Here is a 26,112-nt window from a genome sequence, read left to right on the forward strand (position 1 = left end):
GCTGAGCCATAATGGGAATTCCCCATCATATTCTATTTTTCAGACAAGAAAACAGAGGCTCAAAAAGGTAGTAGCAGACATTGTTGGTACCTGCCTCATATACCTTCATCCCTCTCTGAGCCTCCTTGCCAGTGGGATAGTTTCCAGTGGCTGAAAGCCCCTCCACTCAAAGTCCCTCTTCTCTCTGCTTCCTTCCCTGAGGGCTTCCTTAGGCATCTATGAACCAGGAAGGGGGAGACATGTGCTACCCACCCCAAGGGCAACCTTCAGCCATCAATGAAGTCTATGACTCCCCATCCTTAAGATGATTCTGAGGTGCTTTTCACAGGTCTCTTAAAGAGTTTCCAGGAGAAGGGAACCCAGTTGCTCCCAGCAAGCTGCACATTAATTTACCCATCTTATTTTCTCCCCTCCCTGTCTCACTTTCTCCATGCTCTTGCCTCTGCTTTTTTTTTTTTTTTTTTTTGGTCTTTTTAGGGCCGTGCCCACGGCATATGGAGGTTCCCAGGTTAGGGGTTGAATAGGAGTTGTTGCCACCAGCCTATGCCACAGCCACAGCAACGCCAGGTCCAAGCTGCATCTGTGATCTACACCACAACTCACAACAACACTGGATCCTTAACCCACTGAGTGGGACCAGGAGTCAAACCTGCATCCTCATGGATACAAGTCAGATTTGTTTCCACTGAGCCACAACAGGAACTCCTCACTTCTGCTTCTTGCAATCACCTCCCAAATAGACTATGAGCACCCAAGTCTCAGGGTCTTCTATTGGAGGAACTGCCCAAGCACAGTAGAGTGCTTGGGGACATAACATTCTCCAGTCTGGCCATGTTCTGTCACCCTCCATGCCATTGCAAATGTTGTCTCCTCTGCCAACATGTGTGTTGAATCCACTGTGGTCCATCCAATGTCCACTTCAATCCACCCCTGCCACCCTCCACCTAATGAACTCCAGCCTCCGGTCTCCAACACTGGTAAAGAATCATGTTCGTGGGTTATTAAGTGGGTTAAGTTTCCACAGTGGGTTAAGGATCCGGCATTGCTGTGAGCTGTGGTGTACGTCGCAGACACAGCTCGGATCTGTCATTGCTTTGGCTCTGGTATAGGCAGTGGCTACAGCTCAGATTAGACCCCTAGCCTGGGAACCTCCACATGCCGCAGGCGTGGCCCTGAAAGAACAAAAAACAAAAAAAAAGAAATAAAAAGATTTTTGGAGACTAGGCCAAAAATTGAATTCCTTTAGGCAAGCCACTCACTGTCCAGTTTGCCACAGTCCTTCCTGCTCCCTACTGTCTTACACCTGACTTGCTTGGACCCCGAAGGCGTTCATGTTTGCAACCTCTGCTCTGGGTACCTAGTAATCATTCCCTGATTCTTTCAACCAACACTCACTGTTGCCAGGTGCAACAGTGTCAGACTTACTCCTGTCAGACTTACTCCTCCTTCTCATCCGAAATGAGGAGCTGGTCCCGAGACAGGCATGAGCTCAGCCATCTCCATGCGTGCGTTTGTGTTCTTTCCATTTGCTTGTGCTGCACCTTTTCCAACTGCTTCCAATCGTTCAAACCTGGCAGAGATGTCACTTGCTCTGGGAAATCCTTCCTGGCTGAATCACCCTGTGTTGTTTGATGTTTTGCTAATATTCATTGGCACGGCCGTGACAGCATACATAACAATGCAGTGAAGCAACCTGTGTGCAGATTTCTTCTGAACATGGCCATGGGCTCCTTGAGGGCATGGATGCCGTCCTACTCATCTCCATGGACCTAGCACAGCACTTGGCAACAGTGAGTGTTGGTTGAAAGAATCAGGGAATGATTACTAGGCACCCAGAGCAGGGTTGCAAACATGAACGCCTTCAGGGTCCAAGCAAGTCAGGTGTAAGACAGTAGGGAGCAGGAAGGACTATGGCAAACTGGACAGTGAGTGGCTTGCCTAAAGGAATTCAATTTTCTTTTTTTTTTTGTCTTTTTTTTTTGCCTTTTCTAGGGTCACTCCCACGGCATGTGGAGGTTCCCAGGCTAGGGGTCGAATCAGAGCTGTAGCCACCGGCCTACGCCAGAGCCACAGCAACGCAGGATCCAAGCTGCGTCTGCAACCCACACCACAGCTCACGGCAACGCCGGATCCTTAACCCACTGAGCAAGACCAGGGATCGAACCCGCAACCTCATGGTTCCTAGTCAGATTCGTCAACCACTGCGCCACAACGGGAACTCCCAGGAATTCAAATTTGATTAAAGAGCATGAGTGGGTGAAATTCAACTTCTGTTAAAAACAACAATAACAATAATCATTACTGTAAACTTACTATGGACTAGGTGATAAAGTGCGATGGTTCAGAGTATGGACTCTGAAAATGGGCTGCTAGGTTTAAACCCCAGCTCTCCTACCTGTCAACTGTGAGACTTTGGTCATGTCACCTAACATCTCTAAGCCTCAGTTTCCCTACTTATAAAATGGAAATAATAATAATAATACCTACCTTATAGGGTTGTTGTGAGGATTCAAAGAGTGAGTACGTGAAAAGTACATAAAACGGAGCCTGCTTGTGGAAGACACCCAGAAGTGGTAGCGATTGTTATCCCTTGATGGTGAGCGCTCGGAGAAGGCCTCCCTCGGGAGGTGACAAGTAAACTGAGCCCTGAGTGTCGATAAGGAGCAGCCTATGCTGAGCTTTGGGAGAAGAATGTTCCAGGCAGAGGGGACAGCCAGATGAAAGGTCCTAACTTGGAAATGGCTTTGCTGGATCAGGAACCAGGGAGGAGGCAGGAGACAAGGTCTTGAGGGCAGGCAGAAGCCAGATCAGGGAGGGCCTTCCAAGCTGTGGGGAAAAAAATTTGGATTTTGTTCTGTGTGATGGGAGCCACTGGGGCTTTTTTTTTTTTTTTTGGTAACACATAGGTGGTATTATTTAGGTGTAGCGAGGCTGACCAGGTGAGGATTGCCATTGAAAAGACAGTTTATTATACTCATAGATCCCAAGGGGAGTGCACACCTTGCCCCAGGGGGCCACATGAGGAAGCACCAGACTCAGTCAGGAGGCAGAGAGAGGGAGGAGACCATGCAGGCAAGGACCTTTATTGCGGTTTCCATGGGAGGAACAGGCAAGGCAGCAAGTAGACTTAGAAATGACTGGTAGGAATAACTTCAGGGAGCTCTGAGGTAGGGGCTGTCTCCAGCTGCCTGGTATCTGCTCCTGGGATGCATAGAGCAGGGACATAGTGGCCCTGAGTATGAGGGCCCAATAGAGGAGGTGACAGGGTCTGGGCTCTAGATTGCTTGGTTTGCATTTGAAAGGTAAGCTCAAAGACCAACTGTTTACCACCTGTAGGAGTCTGAAGGCTACCCTGGGAGGCTCAGCAAGGCCCCAGTGCCAAACAGCAAAACACAGAAGCTAGGGAGTTCCCTGGTGGCCTATAAGGTTAAGGATCCAGCATGGTCACTGCTGTGGCTCCAGTCACTACCATGGCACAGGTTGTATCCCTGAAATTTCCACATGCTGCAGGTGTGGCCAAAAAACAAACAAAAATCCCCACAGGAACTGAACATGGTTAATAGAGAATACAGCCAAGGAAGAGATGGACCTTACCTTTTAACAAATCCTCTGGCTTCTCTGAGGAGATAGTGTTTGAGTGAGACCAGAGGGACGCAGAAACCGGAGGCCATGGCAGAGATCCAGGTGTGAAATGATGGCAGCCTGGACGCCAGAGGAAGCAGGGCGGATGGGAGCCAGCTAGCACTGGGAACTGGATAGAGGTGGGGCTGCAGAACCCGATGGACATTCAATGAGGATGCCTTCGGGTTACAAGAGGCACTTGAAGCCCATCCGGCTCTTATTTCTGGGTTTCACGTCTGTGTTTCCTTCCCTAGTTACAAACTGTACGATCTCACTCTTTTGAGGTTAGTAGGAAAGGGATTGCAGGGAATACTTCTGGCTTAGAGATTGAAATAAAGGGTCCAGCATAGCGCCTGGCCCATAATAGGTTCACAGCAAATCGACAGCCTTTTCTTCCATGAGCGAAAAGGCGGAAAACCCAGCAGATCCGATGTCGAATAGATGGTGTTTGGTCCCAGGGCTACCGCCCACTAGCAGGGTGACCCTAGACAAGAGAGTTCACCTCTGCATGGCCCTTCCCTAATCTGGAACCAAAGATAAGAGCCCCTTGCCCTTCTGGTGCTTGTGAGAATTAAATGAAGTATATAAGTGGCTCCATCAACTTCAGTGATAAATGATCATGTCTTAAAGAATGTCAGCCTAGGCCAGGCTCCTGAGGTGGGGCCCAGACTCCAGAAAAATGGGACTGAGCCCCATTCAGCTCCTCCTCCTCCTCAGAGCCTACCTCAGGGCCTGATCCCTGCCCCCAGTTTCCACCCTTTGCTGATCATCTTCTCAAAGAGCCAACAGAAAGCTGTGTTTACTCTGCCAAGTGGCCTCCCCGGGGAGGGAGGAGAGGCGAATGAAACCTTCCTGCCTTGGCTTTGGAAAGCAGGCTTAATTACCTGGGGTTCCAAGCAGCCTGCCTGCTAGGTAAACATTTGCCAGGCCCCAGTGGTTAACCCCTTGGCATCCAGGGCTAAGATGGAGGTGCCTGGGTGTGGGCAGCTCTGGGAGGCTTCAGCAACGAGGGGAGGCTGGGCCTGACTTCTGGAGCCTTCAGAAAGGGTCTAATTCACAAGATCCTGCTTTACAGCACTGGGAAGTATATCTAGTCACTTATGATGGAACATGATGTGAGAAAAAGAATGTATATATGTCTGTGTGACTGGGTCACCTTGCTGTACAGTAGAAAATTGACAGAACACTGTAAACCAGCTATGATAGGAAAAAAAATCATTTAAAAAATAAAATGTATTTCAATAAAATTTTTAAAAATGAAAAAAAAAAAGGGGTCCAATTCAGGTGAAATATTTAGCAGGATGGCACAGAAGGACTTCAGAACCAGCATCTGAAATTTACTTGACTTGGTCTGTCCAGATCTGCTGTCCCCCAGCCCCTACTCTGGACCCCTGCCCCAGGAATACAAGTCAGGAAGGAGTGGCCAGGGCTAAAAGCTCAGCCAGTAGTTTCCGGCAGGTGTCCTGTTTGTGAGGGCCGGGACCAGAGATGCCTGCTCACCTCCATCTTCTCTGCCTTTCTCCTGATATCAGAAACCTACTTGGGAGTTCCCGTCGTGGCCCAGTGGTTAACGAATCTGACTAGGAACCATGAGGTTGCGGGTTCAGTCCCTGTCCTTGCTCAGTGGGTTAAGGATCCAGCGTTGCTGTGAGCTGTGGTGTAGGTTGCAGACGCGGCTCAGATCCTGCGTTGCTGTGGCTCTGGCGTAGGCTGGCGGCTACAGCTCCGATTCGACCCCTAGCCTGGGAACCTCCATGTGCCGCGGGAGCGGCCCAAAGAAATAGCAAAGACAAAAAAAAAAAAAAGAAACCTATCTTGGGAGTTCCCGTCATGGCGCAGCGGAACTGAATCTGACTAGGATCCATGAGGATGCAGGTTTGATCCCTGGCCTTGCTCAGTGGGTTAAGGATCTGGTGTTGCAGTGAGCTGTGGTGTAGGTTGCAGACATGGCTCGGATCTAGCATTGCTGTGGCTGTGGTGTAGGCCAGCAGCTGCAGCTCCAATTTGACCCCTAGCCTGGGAACTTCTATATGCTGCGGGTACGGCCCTAAAAAGACAAATATATGTATAGTGAGATGTCAAAGCTGAATTTCACTCATTCATGAGGAAAATCTCAGGATGACAAAGCTGGTTCAGAAAACTCATTGATTGTCTGCAAAGCACAGAGGAGGCTGAAATAAGACAGCTGGTCAGATTCTCAGCTGGCAAATGCATGACTATAACCTTTGGGGTAATCCCTCCTGGTCAGAAATCATTTGCATCACTATTGGACAAAAATCCTTTGTATCTTGTCTGTTTTCTACAAGGTACCATCTTAGTTCTTAGGCTTATAAAATGCCTGGATCCTAATACAGAGGAAGTCCCATGACCTTCAGGGGCTTGTTAGATGATGCCCCAGTGGATGGATGAAGGTCAAGCAGTCTCCCCATTGCCTCGCTTCCAAGTTCACATACTTTTCCTTAACAAAGTCAAGTGTTGACAGGATGGGAAAGGGAAGGATTATCTGGAACCTGTGTCAGGGTGACTTCTCAGTAAGAATTCCAGGTCTTTTGGCTCTGGGAAACCTAGTCCTGCTACCATGTTAGGCTAATGATGAGAAATTAAAGACCCGAGGTCACAAACCATGCCTGGAGGAAGAGCAGAGCAGAGGCCAGTTCTGCTTTCCCCACGTCCCCTCCCTGGGCCGTTCCCTACCCAGCCCTCCCGCAGGTGGGGTCCGGGTGTGAGTTATCCCTGCTGCGGTCAAGAACTGCTCTGCATCCTGGTGGAGCGCAGGGGGCAGACACTTGGGCTTGAGCTGTATAGATATTGCAGGGCCTGTGGGGGTTCACCTGGGTTTGGGGTTTTCTGTGCTCCAGCAAATGAGAGCTGTGACTCCAGAGCCTCCCGCAGCCTTCAGCCCCCGCATTTGCTAATTCTGCCATGAGGCACCCAGAAGGCTCAGAGCTGGAGGAAAAAAACAGCAGCAGATAAGAAGCAGCAGATGGGTTTCCACGGTGATTGCCTCCTAGAGCTCCAAGTGTCTTCTTTCTTCCCAGACGGCGATGGGGTGTAGCAGGAGGAACTCAGGCGCAGGAAGGAAAACTCAAGTCCTGGTCCCGATCTACCCACAGGGCCAGCTTGATGCCCCTTGTGCGAGTCATCACCCTGCCCCGGGGTCTGAGGGGCAGGGAGGCCATCATTTGTTAGGTGCCTGAGGGTTTCCGGATGCTGTACATTCAGGATCCCATCTCCTCCTCCCAGCGAGCCTTTGAGGAAGGAGCTATTACTGGCATTTTATAGAAGCAGCAGCAGAAGCCCAGAGAGGTGAGGTCGCTGGCAGGGGCACACAAGCTTGCTAAGAGCACCCGAGCACAGCACAACCCAGTTCCGCGCCCCTTTCCCCCAGGAGTAGATACAGTCCTTCTGGAGCTTTCTGGCTCAACCCAGAGAAGGCAGGCGGGGAGGGAGGCAGACTCAGGGTACAAAGAGGGAACACTTCAGATCAAACCCATTGATGTTAGCACCCATTTTCTACCTGGGCCAACTTGGTCTGCATGACACTTGGCACTTCAGGCAGGAAGCAACCCCACGCTCAGGCAGCCCCCGGGCAGCGCGATGCCACCACAGCACCACGCCGTAGTGCCCAGAGTTCCGGGAGCACCCCCTTGTCCTCATATCCACCTAAAGGCCAGCTTTAACCCTGCCCTGCAGGAAACAAGACCCCTGCCTCTCCTAGACCCCTCAATGTGCTGAGCCAGACCCCTGGCCTTCTCTTTCTCCACCTCTCCTTCCTGCCCCAGTCACGGCTGTCCTCTTCTTCCTGCCCTGTCCCACTCCCCTCTCCCCAAAGAGTTGGCTTCTGTCCCATTGATCAGAGCCCTAGTACAGGCTGGAAACTCCTAGAGGCTTTGATGAGCCCTGAAGAGCCTGATGGAGGCCCCGGAGCCTTGGCAGAGCCCAGAGATGTATTTTTAGGCTAAGCCCAGTGCAGTCTGCCTGCCAGGATGCCCTGCCATCTCTTCCTCCATCCAAGCCCCAGGGCCACTGGGTGACACGCAGACCAGACAAGCCCAGGCCCAGGCTTGCCCAAGAGCCCCCGGCAGGGATGAGAGGAGGAGGGGCTAGTGTATGGATGGAGGTGTGGGCCTGGGCATGAGCCAGCCAGGGTGCCCAGGGCTGGGAGCTGGAACAGGCTCGTGTTTCCCCCTTCCCCCCAAGCTCTTCAACAGCTGACCTTGGCCTCCTACCCTCCCAACTTTTTGTCCGTAATCCCTTCATGCACTCATTCAATAAGCACTTGCTGGCCATTTACGATACTAATGCTGGGGATGAGAAAGATGAATGAGACCTGACTCTCAGCCTCAGAACTGAAGTCCTGACCTTCTTCCCAAATCAGCTCCCCACTCAGTTCATCTCAGTGGGCAGCAGGTCTGTCCTGCCTGTGGCTCAGGCCAAACCTCACATCCCACCCATCAGCAAATCTGTCATTTTGCCCTGGCTCAAGCTATATCCAGAATCCAGCTACTTCTCACCCTCTCACGCCCCGCCACCATGGTTCAAATCACCATCACAACTCACTTATGTGGTTCCCCTGGCCCGATGGGGCTCCCTGCTTCTGTCTCTGCTGCTACATCAGCCTCTCGGAGTTCCTGCTGTGGCGCAATGGGATCAGTGGCATCTTAGGAGTGCTGGGTCACAGAGGCCATTGAATGAATGGATGATGTCCTAGCCCAGCACAGTGGGTTCAGGATCTGACACTACCGAAGCTGTGGTTTAGGTTGCGAATGTGGCTCAGATCTGATCCCTGGCTCGGGAGCTCCATGTACCGTGGAATAGCCAAAAAAAAAAAAAAAAAAATTCTGCATCAGCCTTTTGCCTGGAGTCCGAGCTGTGCTGTGAAAACAAAGTCAGATTGGGCCGCACACATGGCAAGCACACTCCCCACCCAGAACCTGTGCCCTGGCTGCTCCTGTGCCCAGCATGACCTTCTTCAAGGAACAGCCTCCACTCACCCCCTCGCCTTGAAGGTCAGCTTCCCCAGGAGGCCTGCCTGATCCATTGCATTTAGCACTGCAGGCCCTCCTCTTCTCCAGAGCATTCTTGCCAAATACCACGTGAGATCTGTTTTGCTTGTTGCTGATTTTCCCTCTCAGGAAAGCAAGCTCCACAAGAGTGAGATTTTGTCTGCTTGGTCCACCACCCTGGGGACCTGCCTGGCCCACAGTAAGAGCTCGTGAAGGAGGTGGGGAATGAGTGAAAGAGTGACTTGTGGGCCTCCACTCCTGCCATTTCCTGTCTGTCCCCACACAGGCAGCCACACCTGTCACTGCCAGAGATGCCATTTCTGGGCCCCTCTGAGCACTTGCCACAGCCCCCTTCCCTCGCCCTGTAACTGCCAGGTTACTGGTCTTTCTTTCCCTGGGACAATGAAATTGGGGGGTGGGGGGGACCACCTCTGTCTCTCTCAGGAGGTAGAATGGTGCAGGTGCACAGGTTAAAGGAATGGACGGCCCGGATTGGGAGTCCCATGGTAACTCGGGAATATAATCAAGTTTCTTAAACTCCCCGGGGGCCTCCATTTCCTCATCTGGAAAATGGGGATAATGATAGTATCTCCCTCAAAGCCCCCATAGGAGAGGATTAAATGAGCTAAGGCACTGGCACATCCCAAGGGTGATATGAATGTTAGCTATCACTGTTCTTCAACCCCCAGTGCCTGGCACAAACCTGGCCCATATTAGTAACCCATTAAGTATTTATTTGCTGGGTGAAGGAGTGAATGAACAGAGGCACAGAGGATGAAGAAATGGCAGAAATGGCCCAGAAGGGGGTCCTAACCCAGCTGGAGGAGAGTCAGGGAAACTTCCTGGAGGAAGGGAGGCTTCGGCTGAGCCCTGTGGGCTGAGGAGGGGTTCGTGGAGGAAGGAAGGAGAGAGGCGGGAGGAACCTGTGCAAAGGCCCCTCTTGACGGGAGAGAACCTGGTGCGTGCAGGGAGGTCAGTCTCTCACTTAGTACCTGACCCTGTGGTGCCAAGAGGCCAGACCCCCCTGCTGTTGGCCATTTTGAGGAATTCTTGGTGTATGGACTATGCCCCACCCCAGACTGGCTGCCTACCAAGGGCACAACATTCCCGAGGGGGGTCCCTATCAGGGGAAGGCAGAAGGGCAGGAGGCTCTTGTGGAAGGAGCCCCACGGGGCAGGCCTAGCTCTAACCGGGCCACTACCTCATGGTGGATATATTATTCCCTTCCTAGAGAAGAGGGGACGGACACCCAACATCATCCAGCCAGAAAGGGACAGAAGCAGAGTCCACTCCAGGTCTGCCCTGTGGCCGCCCTCATCAGACTGAGGCTCCTGCAGCCAGAGTCTGAGTCTCTCTCACCACTCCAGTGACTCTTCAGTGGGTGACCTCACCCGCTCCTGACTCCCTTCATAGAGCACAGGCCCAGGAACCAAGCAGGGGACCCTCAACGGGGTGTGGACGAATGGAGAGTTAGCTCATGCTCAGGAAGAACTTCCCATGTGAACTGGAGCAAGGATCCCATCCCACAGACCTTTTCTCCAGAGCTCCAGGCAAGGGCTGCCCCATATACCTGAATGCCAGGTGCCAGGAATGGCCCTGAAAAAGCAGGGGCTGGAGCTGGATGAGGTGGTGGAGGCAGGGAGGCAAAGGAAGAGAGACCCATCCTGGAAATAGTTGGGAGCACCTTACCCAATCCCGCCTCACCCTCAGGCCACTTGACACCTCACGAATCTCATCTGTTGGTGGAAGGGGTTAAGTGGAGGGTCTGCCTCCCAGCCAAGAGTGAATCCCCGAGCTGGGCTAACCAGCAGGGAGCTCTAAGGATTTGGGTCAGGAGCTCAGGGTTCAAATCCTCCCTCACTCCTTAGCTGGGTCACCTTAGGAAGAGACCATTCCCTCTCTCACTACACCTTTCTCACCTGTAGGAAACAAGAACGATGATCTTTGGGCTTGGAAGATTGATGTGAGAATTCAGAGACTGAGGCTGCGATAGCTCAAGACCAACTGTGAGGTGTGGGCACTGCTGGTTCTTATTATTAGCAATCCAGAAAACTGGTTTGGAAGGGGTTAAGTGGAGACCCTGCCTCCCAGCCACGAGCCAATCAGAGCTGGCAGGGGAGGAGCCAGGCTGCTGCTGGGAAAGAGATCTAGACCCGACAGATGCTGTCTTGAGCCGGGAGGCTAGACACCAGCAGGGTTTGGGTGTCAAGAGGCAGGGGCTTGGCATGGGGTACCCGGCCTCTGCACCCAGATAGCTCCAAACCAGAGGGTGCAGGACCCGCTGCTAGAGGTGGGGGGAGGAGGAGCCCAGCTGCCTGAGCCGGGAAAGGGGCAGGGTAGGAGAGAACCAGAACCCAGAGCCCTCCTGGCCCCCCTAGGTGGCCGGGGGGGGGGGGGGGGGCACCGGCTGCACTCAGGCCTTGACCTCAGCTGACCCTGAGAGCCCACATGGGCTGTAGGGTCTAATTTCAGCTCCAGCCACAGGACCAAAGCCCAGGAGTGCCTGCCAGTGGGCACAGGGGTGATCAGGGCTGCTCAGGGGCTGCTCCAGCAGGAGGATTGGGGAAACCAGCCCTGCTTCCATCCAGCCCTGCACCCTTTCCAAGCCACCTCCTGTGGGAGCCCTGACGGGTCCCCCATGGCCTGGCAGACGGCCCTTCTCTCTGTCCAGGCCAAGGTCAGGGGGTGCAGCCAGGAGGGCAGAAGGACACTACCTTGCAGTCTGGACAGGGGTTGCATCAGCCCGAGCAGCCCTCGGGGCAGGGGCCCTGCTGGGGGGGAAGGTTTGGTTTGTCCAAAGTCCGAGGAAGCCAAGTGCTGACCACAGGGAGGCAGGGCTGGAGAGCTGGTCCCACCTGGCCTCCTGGTGCCTGGCCTGGGACTTGCTGTTAGACCTTACATAGGGAGCCTGCCCTCAACGGGCCTTCTGTACCCACCTGTACCATGAGGGCACTGTACCTAGAAGGTTGATCGCAGTCCTAGAGACGTGCCCTCTGTCCCCTGCTCCTCCGCTTCCTGCAGCCCTGGCTGTGGGTGGCCACATGCAGTCATGGAGAAGAAAGTCCCTCTGGCTGGCACTGTCTGCCTCCTGGCTCCTCGTCCTGCTGGGAGTCTTCCCCCTTCTCCGCCTGGCAGTGCCCTCCAGACCCCGGGCAGGGACCCCCCAAGGCTGGCCCCGCTGGCTGGACGCCGAGCTCCTGCAGAGTTTCTCCCAACCTGCGGAATTTCCGGAAGATGGCCCTCAACCTCCTCGAGCCCCCGGTGGAGGCAGCTGCACCTGGGAAGCTTGCTTTGATGCCTCAAAGTGCAGAGGGGGTGGCCTCAAGGTGTTCGTGTACCCAGCGACTGGACCCGTCTCAGAGACTCGCCGCAGGATCCTGGCTTCCATCGAGGGCTCCCGCTACCACACCTTCAGCGCTGCTGAGGCCTGCCTCCTCCTCCTCCTCAGCCCGGACACCCCCGCTGGACAGTGCACCCCGGTGCCCCTGCAATGGGACGGGGGCAGGAATCACCTGGTCCTCGGTCTCCACCCAGCCCTGTGCCCCCGGCCCTTCCAGCTGGGACAGGCGATGGTGGCCCAGGCCAGACCCACAGTGGACACCTTCCGGGCTGGCTTTGATGTGGCCCTCCCGCTTCTCCCTGAAGCCCACCCGTTGCGAGGTGGGGCGCCTGGCCAGCTGCGACAGCACAGCCCGCACCCCGGGATGGCCCTGCTAGCCCTGGCAGAGGAGAGGGGCGGGTGGCACACAGCAGGCACCAACTCCTCTGCCTGCCCCTGGGATGGGCGCTGTGAGCAGGACCATGGACCCAAGCAGTAAGTGGATCTCTCCCCTTGGGGGCTGGATGGGAAGGGTATGTGTTGGGAGTGAGCCTGGGGGCCAGGGTGGAGGGCAGGATTGAGATGGGTGAACCAGCTCGTCCTGGCAAACTTAAGCCTCCGCCGCAGCAAGAGGGAATCGGGTTAGACAGCAGAGAGCACTACTACCAAGATGGTGATTTGCTGCAAGGGGTGTCCAGGGCACATTCTGGAATTCTTCCTTGGGGATCTTTAAAAGCATAAAACATGACTCTTCCTTTACTCCTGTCCTTCCTTCCCTAATATTTTATTTAACGTACAATTTGATAGTGCTTACTAGATGCTAAGCACTTTTATAAATGATTATAATAATACTCATTGCTATCTTTTAAGTGTTTGTGTACCAGACACTGAAGCGCAGAGAGATTCAGTAACTTGTCTGAGGCTACCCAGCTAGAAAGAGCACAGCCAGTGTTTTCATCCAGAATTGCCTGTCTCCAGAGCCTTCAGCATTAGAGTTCTGGGTTTTAAGCAAGAGTTTATGATCAGTCCTGTCATATGCCTCAGAGCCATGGTCGCAGATAGAAGCTGCTCTTACATCTAATTTTGGGGACTAACCTCTCAAAGTAACTGCCTTTGCTTAGAGCAAATATGAAGTCAGACCTACAGAGGAACTTCCCACCAGTGAGAGTGCCTGAGTACCTATAAGGGACATCGGGACCTATGGGGACATGGAGAATCATTCAGAAACTTCTCTCTACCTGTGCTAGTTGGGGTGACACACCCCAAGTGGTTAGGCAGTTAACCCCTAAGCACCCTAACCCCTCTGCACCCCCAGGAGGCCAGCAGCATCCAAAGGCTGGCTAGGCAGACAAGAACGACAGTCCTTTTGCGGTTGCTCAAAAGGGCCCCTGTAGCAGAGGGTCCCTCCTCCATGTTCCAGGCAGACTGAAGTTGGAACCTGTCCCTCTAGAGTCCTCCCTCTGTCCCTATCTCAGGAATCTCCCTGTTCTTTGCTAGAACAACATGGCCTATTCTGAGCTCCACTTCTCTCCCAGGAATTCTTCACGTGGCCAGGCTCCATTTTTGCCTCTCCTTGGGGCTTCTGGGGCTTCTCTCAGCCACAGAGCTCTTGTGGGAATGGAATCCCTCTACCCCTTGAAGGCACATGGCCTCCAGGGAGCCCCACGGCCAGGGATAAGGGCAGAACTGCCTCTCTGTCCCCATGGCCCTTCTGCCAGGGCCCATCCCTAGCAGGCATCCTCAGAAGTCCCCTGAAAAGCCAGATCCCCCCAAGGCACCTCAAGCTCCCAACTCAGAGCTCACCTTGCCCAGCCTTACTTCTGATTAGGCACTTAGCCATTCTTGGCTATGAGCATTTCTTTCGGCTGACTTTGGTTCCTGCTAAATGGAGGCAATTATTGGTGACTCTGAAAGCTATTTCAGCTAGAACGTCTTTGAGAAACCGAAAACTTAGGGAGTAGACACCATAGGTGGGTGCTCATGAAATGTTTACTGATTGAGCACAAATTGGCCAGAACTGGCCAAGGTCTACTAATAGGCGTGGGCCACCCTCTGAGTAGCATTTTTAATGATTATTTCCAAGGTGCAACACCTGGCAGCCTTTAACTGTCTTCAGAACTTCAAGAAGTTTTGCCTTTGGCTTCAACCCACCTGCAGGTGATGGGACTTGTAATCTCTGGAGTAGAAGAAGCCTCAGTTTCCCTGAAGGGCTGGGCAGCTGCCTGAGCCAGCCAGTCAAGTAGAGGCATAGAGAGGGAGGGAGGCCCACAGCCACAGGCTGGCCCCCGGAAGGTGGCCTGAATAAACAAGTGCTGGCCAGAGAAAGAGGCAATTCACAGTCCCTGCCACTGTCCCACATTCACTCTGCTGGGGGGGGGCGGGGGGAGGGGAGAAAGTGAGCATTTGGGGAGAGCCCGCTCTGGGCCAGGTGCTGTGCCAGCTGGCTAAGTCATGGCTAATCCTCTCCAGCACCCTTCAAGGGAGGTGTTATCCCCATTTCAGGGAACAGGAAACTGAGGCTCAGAGAGGTGGAGGGAGCCAGCCAGGGGCCTTTGGTGACAAGCTCCTTGGTTTGCCATGGCCTCCTTCACTGTGCTGCTCAGGCACTTGGAAGCAGCAGCACTGGGATTAAACCCCACACTCTGGCTCCAAAGCCCATATTTTTCCACCTTCGTTGAACAGTCTCCTGTTGCTTGGGAATCAGCCTCCACCCATTTAAATTGTTATTTATTTATTTTTATGAACAGAGAATTCATTCACATGGTACGAAATTCCAAAGGCACAAAAGGGTATACAGTAAAAACTCCCTCCCACCCCTGTCTCTGGCCACCCACTTTTCCCTTCTTGGAGCCAAATACTGTTTCTAGTTTCTCTTGTGTCTTTTCTGAAGCACTCTGTCTGTACATAAACATGTACATATGATCCCCTCCGGTTTGGGGTCCTTTTTTTAAATATAAATTCAATGCATGTCTTAAGGTCCCCTGGCCTGTCTCCACCAGGCACAGAAAATGCAGTGCCTAGAGCCCATGTTACTTTAAATGGCCCCTGAAAATTTTCTTTGACAATCAGAAGAAAATGAAACAGAAAAAAATGCTTTAACGTATAATATTAGTATGTTCATTTTTATGCCAACGCAGTTATCAAATACAATTTTTATAGGCGTTCTCACTGTGGTTCAGCAGGTCAAGAACCTAACTAATATCCATGAGGGCGTGGGTTCGATCCCTGGCCTCACTCAGTGGGTTAAGGATCAGGCATTGGTACAAGCTGAAGTGTGGGTCACAGATGTGGCTCAGATCCCGCATTGCTGTGGCTATAGCATAGGCCTGCAGCTGCAGCTCCAATTCAGCCCCTAGGCCAGGGAGCTTCCACATGCTGCAGGTACGACCCTAAAAAGAAAAAATATATATATTTATATATACATATATAATTTTTATATTTTTATGGCTGAGGGGCCACAAAGATAAGTGCCTAGGGCACTGAAGTTTTAATGCAGCCCTGCCTGGGGCTGTCGGTGGAGTCCCATTGACAACAGCCTTGGGCACTGGGGCCCAAGTCCAATGGCAAGCACTTTATAGGCCCACAGATCATCAGCAATCACTGCGATATCCCTTCTACAACACACATACACACAAACACACTCAAGTGCTCATCCAGCTTCTGATGGGGAAATTACCACCTTCCAAGGCCACCCACGGGCTACTCTCAGCCTGCCCCATTACCAGAATATGTGCTAAAACTGACCTTTCAGACATTTGGTCCATTAGTCCTGGGTCTCTTCTCTGTTGCACACTGAGCATTCATTCATTTAGCACCCATTGAATGCCTATTCTCTGCCAGGAGCCCTGCTGGGCCCTGGAATACTGAGATGAAGGAGGCAGCCCCAGCCCTCAAGTCGCTTGGTCTTATGACACACAGTATTAAGCAGAGAGAGGCTGGGCAAGCTTCAAGCCTGGCTTCTCTTCTTCAGAGCTGTGTGACCTCTTCAGGCCTCAGTTTCCTCATCCGTAAAATGGGATACCAACAGCACAGACCTCCCATCTCATAGGGTTGCTGTGAGAATAAAGTGAGGCAAGGCCTGTGAAGCCCTTAGAACAGTGCCCAGAACAAAGGACATGTTCAGTAGCGGTTAGCTTGGCTCATTACTACCACAGTGTCCACAGGGGCTGTGGGAGCAGAGACGGGGGAGGGGGGGGTGCTGGAGAGACCAAGGAGGGCTTCCCAGAGGAGGTGATGTTTGAGTTTTAGACATTAAGACCAAGTAGGAGAGGAGTTCCTGGTGCCTCAGTGAGTTAAGGACCTAGTACTGTGGCTCAGGTCACTGCTGTGGCATCAGTTTGATCCCTGGCTCAGGAGCTTCTATATACCACAGGTGCAGTCAAAAACAAACAAACAAAAAAAACCCCCAAAAAAACAAAAAAATCAAAAAACAAAACCCAAATAGAAGGGAGGTCCTGTTGTGGCTCAGTGGTAATGAACCTGACTAGTATCCATGAGGATGTGGATTTGATCCCGGGCCTCGCTCAGTAGGTTGGGGATCTGGCGTTGCCCTGAGCTGTGGTATAGGTCACAGATGCTCCTCCGATCCCACATTGCTGTAGCTCCAATTCACTCCCCAGCCTGGGAACTTCCATATGCTTCAGGTGCAGCCCTAAAAAGCAAAAAAACAAAAACAAACAAACAAACAAAAAAACGAGTAGGAGGAATTCCTCGGGCTGCAAGCGAGGGAGGGTGCTCCAGGCTGAGGGAAAAAGAGGTGCAAAGAACAGAGGAAACAGTGGAGGTTAATGAGGACTCATGGGTTTGGATTATTGAGCAGTCTCTTTGGCTCTAGGTTCTCCGGAGCCTTAAACTTGGGGGTTTTCGGTCCCTTAGAGCTTTATTGGGGAAGGGGGAGGGGCCATAGCTGGCTGGTGTTGTGGTTTTTTTAATGAAGTGCAGGGTGTCCTGGTATTTAACTTGTGGTTTCTTCCAGAGGAAGCCAGGCAGACCCCTGAGCAGGGTCCTCTGGGAGACCCCTGGCAGCAGCTCTGGGGTGGTTCAGATAACCTGGGGCCAGGAGTTAGCACACCGTGATCCTAATTCTAGCTCCGCCCCAGCCCTTTCTGAGAGCCTAAGCCAGTCCTCAGGTCTGAGACCCAGTCTCCCAATCTGTTCAGGGAGGGTTGGTCCAGAGGCTAAGTACTCCTAGGAATGCTTCTTGGAAGTTCAGACTCAGGACCAGATAGACTGTAGTTGAGGAGAGTGGAGGGACCCTCTAGGCCCTGCTCATCAGCCCCCCCAGCAGGCCTGTGAGCCCTGGAGTCCTGCACATGCGCACACACATAGCTAGGTCATGGCTGGGCAGTCCCAGGAAGGTGGCTCCGAGGAGAATGTGACTCTTGCCTCTCCCCCCACAGGCACACACAGGCTGGGTGTGGCCCTGGGGCCGGTAGTGGGGTAGGGGGAGGGACAGAGGAAGCCTATCCTCTGGGCAAGGGGGGGCCTCTGGGCAGCAGCTTCCTGTGTGGTTCCAGGCTGGGGGCCCAGCCCACCTCCCGACAGAGGAGCCTTTCATGGGCCTGTGCCCTCAGGATGGGGGGAGGGCAGGGCATGGAGGCCACTCAGGTGAGGGTTGCCCTGGAGCCTGCGTGTGGCAGAGTGGTGGCAGGGCAGACGTGCTTGCCCAAGTCAGTCGGGCCTTGGAAACATCTGCTCCCGCCACCTCCCAATTTGCAAATGAGGGAACCAAGGTCCAGAGAAGGGAAGGGAGGTTTGGAGGGCCACCAAGGGCAGCGGTAGAGCCAGAGCTCAGGGCTCCTGCCTGCTGCCCCAGCCGTGGGCAATGGGCAGGCCACTGTATGGCTGCGCATGGCTGTGCGTGTGTGTGTGTTTGTTAACATATGAGACCATGATGGTCAGTCTGCACATTGTGAATTTGGGAGTGTTTCTGTGAGGGGCTGGGGGGCCATCAAAGGAGCCAGGTGGGGTGAGGGGTAGCTGTCTCAGGCCTCCTGTGTGTGGGACCCCCTCCTGTGCCTCCTTAGGACCCACCCTGGGGCAACGCTACCCAATGCCACCTTCTGCCTCATCCCTGGCCGAAGTTCTGATGCCTTGCACTTCCTCCAAGCCCTGCAGGTACAACCCCCATTTGAGCATCCCCCCAGCCCTGTCCCCCCACTGTCCTGAGCTGACAGGGTAGTCTGGGCCTGGGGCCAATGGGAAGGGGCGATAAGCTGCCCATTCCTTTATTCTGGGACTCAGATGTGCTTACAGCCGTGTTACTGCTCCCCCTGCAGACCAACCCCCCATATCCCTCTTCCTCCCTCTTTACCCTTTGCCCCCAATGCAGCAGTTGCTGCCTCGGAACAGGGAGGAGGGGTGAGTGCGTGCCGGGTGGGACTGGGCTCCCCAGTGACCCCCCTACCCCTCAGGCTGGCTGCATCCCTGTGCTTCTCAGCCCTCGCTGGGAGCTGCCCTTCTCCGAGGTCATCGATTGGACCAAGGCGGCCATTGTAGCTGATGAGAGGCTCTCACTTCAGGTAGCTCAGGGCCTTGCCCACGGGGTGGGGACTGGACCCAGGACATGGGAGGACCCTGGGGATCCTGGCACCAGGCTAGTCTCAGTCCTCATTCTTATCCCCCATCTATGTATATTGATGATTTTGTCCCTAGTCTCAAGCCTCTGGGGTTCTGAGCAAGTCTTGAGCCTCTTTCAGCCTCTGTTCCCCATCTGTACAATGGGATAAGTCAGACCAGATGATCTCCATGGGCCCAGCCCCACTGGTCCAGGACTCCTTAAATCCCCAGTTTAAGGGAAGGCCACAAAAAAAAAAAAAAAAATCCAAAATCTGAGTGCCTACGTGGAACTGAGGATAGGAAAGCAAAATGCACAGTGACTTTTCCAGCTGATGAAACTAATTTTGCCCAGCTCTGAAAAAAACCTATGTGTGAGCCTTGAATCCCCTGAGAAGAGAGAATAGGGTAGGAAGTTAGTAAGAAGAGCATCTATTCACTGAGCCTCTGCAATGTGCTAAGTACTTAACATGTATCATCGAATTCAATCCTCACAACCACCCTATGAGACAAATACAATTTTTGTCCCCATTTTACAGATGAGAAAACAGACTCAGAGAGGTTAAGTAGTTTGTCCACCATCACACAGTTCCTAAGGGGCACTGACACCCAGCTCTGTGTGATCCTTGAACTCTTTGATTGCTCAGTGACCTGGGACTTGGCCAGAGATGGCTGCTGCCAATCCATTTGGAGAACCATGGGGAGGGGGCTTCTGGCTCCCAGACCTGCAGCCTAGGTTGTCTCCACCCCAGGGTGAGTCCGGGCCGGCCAGGGCCCCGTGCTGTCTCCTTTTCTCCCTCTGTGCCCCAGGTCCTGACTGCCCTCCAGGAGATGCCCCTCACACGGGTCCTTGCCCTGCGTCAGCAGACCCAGTTTCTATGGGACGCCTACTTCTCCACAGTGGAGAAGGTCATCCATACCACTCTGGAGGTGAGGGGCTCGCCTGCTGGGGGCTCTGGTGCTTGGCTCTGACTCATCGCTGCCCCTTCTCCACGCCCCTCTCTCCAGACACCTCCTCTGCCCTGGTGTTAGGGCTTCTCCCTTGAAACTGCTTCTGGGGTGAACTTGAGACTTGGCTTGGAGCTCTTGGATGAGTTCCTCTTCCAGTCTTGGGCTCAGTTTCCCCATCAGTAGAGGGACATCTATAGCAAACAGATTTCAAAGCAGGTGCCAGGGAGTTCTGTTGTGGCTCAGTGGTAATGAAACTGACTAGTATCCATGAGGACACGGGTTCCATCCTTGGCATCACTCAGTGGGTTAAGAATCCCCTGTTGCCATGAGCTGTGGTATAGGTTGCAGACATGGCTTGGATCTGGCATTGCTGTGGCTGTGGTGTATGCCAGCAGCTGCAGCTTTGATTCGACCCCTAGCCTGGAAACTTCACATGTCTTGCGTGCAGCCCTAAAAAGATTAAAAAAAAAAAAAAAAAAAAAAAGCATGTCCCAACTCCAATGGATGGGCAATGGTTCCCTGGGGCATGTGTCATGACCTATTATTGACATCTGCCATCAATGAGGATACCCTCACTGAGTGACCCCTGCTCTGGACTTCTGCATTTTGAACCCTCTGTCCCCAGCCATCTAGTGATGCAGATGCTACCTTCCCTAGATTCCTGAATTGGAGGTGTGGGGAGGCACCAGGTCCTCACTTTCTCAGACCCCACCCACAGCCACACTGACCACTCCCCCCTGCATAGCCATCTCTCATTTCACAGATCATTCAGGACCGGATCTCTGGAGCATCTGCTCACCCCTCGCTACTGTGGAACAGCCCTCCAGGGGCACTCCTGGCCCTGCCCACTTTCTCCACAAGCCCCTCGGACTTCCCCTTCTATCACCTACAACAGGGTATGCCCTACGGATGGGACAGCTTGAAGTCCCCCACAAATTCTTCCCAAGTCTGCTCCAGCCTCAACCATAGAGCCCTACCAAGCTCCTCCCTAAACCCCCCTCTCTCTCCCCAAGTCCCAAGTCCCCAGCTCAGATCACTCTCCAGGGGTGCTCTGTCACCTCCCACCCTAATAGCTTGTGTCTCATTTCCCCAGGCTCTCGTCCTCTGGGCAAGTTCAGTGCCCTGATTTGGGTGGAGGCTCCAGGCCAGCTCCCCATGAAGCTCATCCAGGCAATGGCAGGCTCCCAGCACTGTGCCCAGGTCTGCCCCCTTGCCAGCTAGGGTGTGGGGATCCCCGGTAGGGGCAAGGGATAGGGCAGGGCCCTTGAAGACATCTGGACAAGGATAACCACACATTTTGGGGGGAAGCATGGGAAGGATTTTCCGAGTACCATTACTCTTTCTCTTTAAGTCCCAAGTTTCTAGTTCCTTTCCCCCACCTCCAACCTCCCTCCCTCATGGAAACTGATGAAGCTACCTGAAAAACAGGTGCCTCTTGGGGAGGGTGAAGTTGTCATACATGCCTCCATTTATTTATTCACCCAGCATTTTCTGAGTACCCTGGGCTTGATGCTGAGGAGGCAGAGCAAAAACAGGAGAGGATTCTGCCCTGGATTCAAATTCAGCTAGCATTTCCCTGCACACTGACTGTCAAATGTCACTCTAGAGAAGCCAGATAGGCTCTTGAGAGTACTTGCAAGAGACAAGCATCTCAGCCCGGGCGCAGATGGAACAGCTTCAAAGATGGAACATTTGAGCTGGGTTGGGAAGGATAAAGGAGCAGGAGGAAGAGAATGAAACCTCTGAGAGAAGAAGGGGATGGGGAATGGGGTCAGGGCCCAGGCTAGGTGTGACTTGAGTTCTAATGCTACAAGTCACTGCTCCAAGTCAATGGAATTGCTGCCTTCCAGAAGCCCAGAGGCAAAAACAGGGCAGCCATGAAAGAACCTTGGCTCCAACTAAACTCCTCCCATACTCACGTATACAGCTGCTCTCCCAAACTTGTTCCACCCTGAAAAAGCTTACTCCTGGGATTGCCCGGCCCCCACCTTCTGCCCCAGTCTTCAGGAAACACTCCCCTTTCCTTCTAGATCTTGGTTCTCTGGAGCAGTGAGAAGCCACCCCCACCAAGGTTGCCGGAGACAGCAGTGCCCTTGACAGTCATTGATGGACCCAGGAAGGTGAGGGGTGGGGAGGGGCAAGGAAAGGTGGCCTCAGTCCCCCGAAGGCTGGGATCTGGGGCAGACACACCCAGTGTGACAGTGTGATTTACTTGGGCCTGAGCCGAAGCTGGACTTCACATTGGGCCTGAAGAAAATCGACTGTGGGTTTCAGCTGCAGGCCTGATGGAAATGATTCTTTTCCATCCCCAGTCCTTGGGAATTGTGCTTCCAGAGAACTGGGTTTTTTGTGCTGTGGAAAGGCAGAGGGAGTTCATTGTTGTCTCAGATAAAGGATAAAGGAGAAACCTGGGATCCTGAGAAAACAGGGATGGGTGGCAGCACATGGGTGGGGGGTGTATGGGGAGGCGTGGCTTCTGAGAACCAGGTTGGTGTGACACACCCACTTGCTGTGTGGTCCTGGGAAATTTCCTTCATCTCTCCAGACCTGTTTCTTTCAAACGAAGGCTGTTGAATAATCTCTTCCAGGGTCGAGGTGAGCTCCTAATGTGACAGTAGAGGAATCCGAAAGTGTCAAAACTGAAGGGCCCTACGTGGGACCAACAGTCCCATTTTACCAAAGGGCGAATTGAAGTCCAAAGACATAAAATAAGGTCCTCGGATCCGAGTTCCAGGCTGACTTGCTGGGTTCCTGGCTCTTCCTTCTACACCATGCCTACAGGGACTTCTGCTTAGCAGATATTCAGATACTCACCATGGGAGCCTGGGGAGGGGGTCTCACAGCTGAACCGCACCCCCCTCCCTGCAGGTCAGTGGCCGCTTCTTCCCGTACAGCGCCATCAACACAGATGCCATCCTCAGCCTCGACGCCCACAGCAGTCTTTCCACAAGTGAGGTGAGGAGTCCCAAGAGGAGCCCCATCTGGGTTGGGGCAGAAGCAAAGCCCTGGTGGCCCCTCGGATTCCAGAAGCTGGGACCACCAGAGGTCAAGAGGTCCAGCCTCCTGCTTTTGAAACCACCCCAGCAAGCCAATCACGCTTCCTCCTCAGAAATCTAATAGGAGCTTTCCACAGACTCTCGCTCTTTCTCTTTTTTTCTTTCTTTTTTTTAGGCCTGCACCTGCAGCACATGGAAGTTCCAGGCTAGGGGTCGAATCCAATCTACAGCTGCCCAGCTACATCACAGCCACAGCCATACGAAATCTAAGCCTCGTCTGTGACCTACACCACAGCTCACGGCCACGCCGGATCCTTAACCCACTGAGTGAGGCCAGGGATCGAACCCGCATCCTCACGGATGCCAGTCAGGTTCGTTGCCACTGAGACGCAAGGGGAACTCCATCCACAGACTCTTTTGAGAACATTGTTTTCTGCTCCCAACTGCAAAAGCATTGTTTCTAGCTTCCAGTTGGAAAGTTCCCGTAAACATCCCTGGGAGCTTTCAGGCTTCTGTCTCCTTCCCCAGGGCCACTCAGCCGGGCTGGCTTGCCTCCATGTCTCCAGATGCTCCTGGCTGGTCAGGAAGTCCTTCCTCTTACCTGACTTAAATACCTCCCCAGGTGGACTTCGCGTTTGTGGTGTGGCAGAGCTTCCCGGAGCGCATGGTCGGCTTTCTGACGTGGAACCACTTCTGGGATGAGGCTCGGGGTAGCTGGGGCTACACTGCTGAGAGGGCCAATGAATTCTCCATGGTTCTCACCTCGGCTGCCTTCTACCACAGGTACAGAGGGCCAGAGACTCCCACCTTGAACCTGGAGCAGGGTGGCATGGGAATGAACACAGCAGTCAGCCTAGAGCCCAGAGGTTCAAGGCCACTTCCAGTGCTGTGATGGGCAAGTCTCTCCACCCTTCCAGAGGTTCTGTTTCCTCATCTGTAAAGTGTATTTGCCTCACAGGGCTGTTGTGATCATCAAATAAGAAAAGCACATTAAGTCCTTGGCACACAGTCAACAAATGGCAGCTAGGGGTTCCCGTCGTGGCATAGAGGAATCGAATCTGACTAGGATCCATGAGTTTGCAGGTTCAATCCAGGCCTCGTTCAGTGGGTTAAGGATCTGGCATTGCCTCGAGCTGTGGTGTAGGTCGCAGACGCGGCTCGGATCCTGCCTTGCTGTGGCTGTGGTATAGGCCAATGGCTGTAGCTCTGATTCAACCTTCATATGCCTTGGGTGCAGCCCTAAAAAGCAAACCAACAACAAAAATGACAGCTAGTGTTATTTTAAATAGAGCCATGCAGAGTATATGGACAGTTTGGATTTGGTGCAGGGTTGGGGCTGGGGGATTACCAGAGAATGGTCCTGATGCTTTATAAATGGGCTGGGGCCTTCCAGAAGCTGCCTGCAGCACCCCTAGGGACTGAATTCTGAAGGGCCTCTTTAGAGGGGTTCCTTAAAGGTGTTTAAATTAAATTTGTGTAACCTGGGATCTCTTTGTAGACCTACACAAAGGCTCTGCAGGAAGAGTGACAAATGCCCCTAATGTCTGCAGGGTGGGCCCAGGCTGCTCTGTAGGAGGGCCTGTGGGACATAAGGTTGGTTAATCCACAACCTTCTGAAAGCTGGTCTTTGGGCCGCCATGGCCAATGGCCCTGGAACCAGCTGCTCCTCCCCTCATTCTGGCTCCGAGTTCAGACCTCAGAGCCCGGGGAGGGGGCCCAAAGGAGCTGTGAGGGAGGGGCAGGGGGTTCGCCATTGGCTGCAGACAAGCTGCAGAGCACAGAATAGTGGAGACGGTGCATACTCAGAATGGGAGCTCTCCGAGGAGGCCAGGGCTCAGAAAAGGGAGCAGAGCTTTCACAGGAAGCTTAGAGGCTGAGGTCAAAGGGAGAGTGAGATGGAGGAAGAAGAATGGGGCCTGGGAGGTGAACGCTGCTCCAGCCTCTCCTGCTCCTCCTTCCTTACCCAGGTATTACCACACCCTTTTCACCCACTCCCTGCCCAAGGCTCTGTGGACCCTGGCCGATGAGGCACCCACCTGTGTGGATGTCCTGATGAACTTCCTAGTAGCAGCAGTCACCAAGTTGCCCCCTATCAAGGTGCCCCATGCAACTCGGCATAGGGAAACCAGCCCTCCACTGGTGAGGAACCAGGGGGGACTGGTGGCACTGGGAGGGCACTGGGGAAGGGATTCCCTTGGTCTAACCCAAATCCTTTTTGCTGCATGGGGCAGGGGTGGCTGAGGTTCAGAAGCTCAGAGAAGCCCTCCAACACTTTGCTCTGCCCTCTTTTAGGCACCTGGGGGTCCAGGTCTCAGGCAGGAGCAGCAGCCTGCCACCCAGGACTGCATCAACCAGATGGTGGCAGGGTTTGGCCACATGCCCCTCGTGTCCTCTCGCCTCCGTCTGGACCCAGTGCTCTTCAAGGACCCGGTGTCTGTGCTGCGTAAGAAATACCGCAGCCTGGAGAAGCCCTAGGAAGGACCGTCTCTACTGCCCTCCATCTGCCTGGGGTGGGTAGGGAGTGGAGTCTCAGCCTCCCTTGAGACTTCTGGAGACCCAGTCAAGGCTGCCAGCTAGCCCCCACCCGCAGGTCCCGATTGGCCAACCGCACCCTCCAGTCCCCAGGTGCAAGGGGCTGCCTCTGCTGCTCCGCCTGTGCTTTCAAAGACCTCTTGCCTTTCTGGCTTCTCTGCCAAGCTGACATCTACTTGTCTTTCAGATCCTCGTCTCCTCCACCAACTTGCCTGACTCCCACTTCTGCCCCGGATCCTCTGAGCTTTCCCCAGCTGGGTGTGTCCCACAGTCCCGAGAGCAGTCATTGCTGCCTTGCAAGGAACACCATCAAGCCCCAGGGCTGGCCCCGGAGGCCCGGGCCATGTCCCCTTCTCTCTGGCCTGGCAAGTGTGCCACAAACACTTGACAAAGAGATGGAAGAGACATCAACTACATACCTGGCTCTGGGCCCAGTGATGGGGGCATGGGCAGGGTGTTAACAAGTGAGAGCAAAACCCTACCCCCATCACCTGGGGTTTCTAATCCGGCCGGAAGGCAGTTTCTCGCAGACTCCTGGATTGTGAGGCTCAATCCTGGATGAATTGGAGAAGTGTCCGGGAGCCAGTGTCCGGTCTTCCTTCCCGACCGGCGGCCAGAGCAGAGTTTGGGCAGAAGAAGGTGGCCTGGGACCCTTGGCTCAGGCACTGCCGTCTTCCTGCATTACCATCCTTGACCACTAGAGGTCAGCACCACACCACGCTTCCTCCTCCCCGAAAGGGAACAGTTCTAAACCAGCCCAGGGAATGTGGAGGTTGGCGGTGTGCAGCTAGTAGTCTGAAAACTGGGGTAAGGAATCTGAAAGAAAAGCCCCACCCTTTGGCCCACACAGTTAGGAAGAAGACTGGGCCATTTATAGTGGGTGGGTGGGAGCAGGGGCAGTCCCCGATCGCCCTGCTGAGAGTGGCGTGAGGGAGATGACGCTGGGTTCGTTCACCTGGAACTGGAATTATCACTTCCGAAATAAAGCCTATGTCCTTGCCCCCTCAAGCTTGGGCTATAAGTAGCTCTGCAGCAGCTGCCTGGAGGGGGGCTCAGGTCTCGCCTGGGAGCGGAGGCCACTCTAGAGTAATGGGGATGGTGGGTCCAAGCCCAGGTCCAGGGTATCGGGTGT

At 53.7% G+C, this 26,112-nt stretch overlaps 1 protein-coding gene across 2 annotated transcripts; it reads left to right on the forward strand.

Annotated features, from left to right (window-relative positions):
- The first annotated feature begins 11,033 nt into the window (after positions 1 to 11,033).
- On the forward strand, positions 11,034 to 25,988 carry EXTL1 (exostosin like glycosyltransferase 1). Of its 2 annotated transcripts, XM_047792696.1 has the most exons (12): positions 11,034 to 12,441; positions 17,973 to 18,063; positions 18,360 to 18,467; positions 19,312 to 19,431; positions 20,216 to 20,348; positions 20,546 to 20,652; positions 21,483 to 21,572; positions 22,321 to 22,407; positions 23,071 to 23,231; positions 24,416 to 24,587; positions 24,741 to 24,958; positions 25,168 to 25,988. In XM_047792696.1, the coding sequence occupies exons 1-11, from the start codon at positions 11,669 to 11,671 to the stop codon at positions 24,921 to 24,923; spliced, it is 2,025 nt and encodes a 674-aa protein (XP_047648652.1). In that variant the 5' UTR covers positions 11,034 to 11,668; the 3' UTR covers positions 24,924 to 24,958; positions 25,168 to 25,988. The 2 variants fall into 2 exon arrangements, with proteins under 2 accessions (XP_047648652.1, XP_047648651.1); XM_047792695.1 differs by having other exon boundaries at positions 24,741 to 25,988.
- The last annotated feature ends 124 nt before the right edge of the window (positions 25,989 to 26,112 follow it).

This window comes from Phacochoerus africanus, chromosome 8 (genome assembly GCF_016906955.1).
Source record: "Phacochoerus africanus isolate WHEZ1 chromosome 8, ROS_Pafr_v1, whole genome shotgun sequence".
In the NCBI taxonomy this organism is placed as follows: Eukaryota; Metazoa; Chordata; class Mammalia; order Artiodactyla; family Suidae; genus Phacochoerus; species Phacochoerus africanus.

What these genes read in the sequence shown, in the direction of transcription:
- EXTL1 (XM_047792695.1), top strand. Translation starts at nt 11,669, where the DNA reads ATGCAGTCATGGAGAAGAAAGTCCCTCTGGCTGGCACTGTCTGCCTCC. An exon ending in GCTCCCAGCACTGTGCCCAG is followed by an intron (nt 20,653 to 21,482) that starts GTCTGCCCCCTT and finishes CTTTCCTTCTAG; the next exon opens with ATCTTGGTTCTCTGGAGCAG. An exon ending in TCGGCTGCCTTCTACCACAG is followed by an intron (nt 23,232 to 24,415) that starts GTACAGAGGGCC and finishes TTCCTTACCCAG; the next exon opens with GTATTACCACACCCTTTTCA.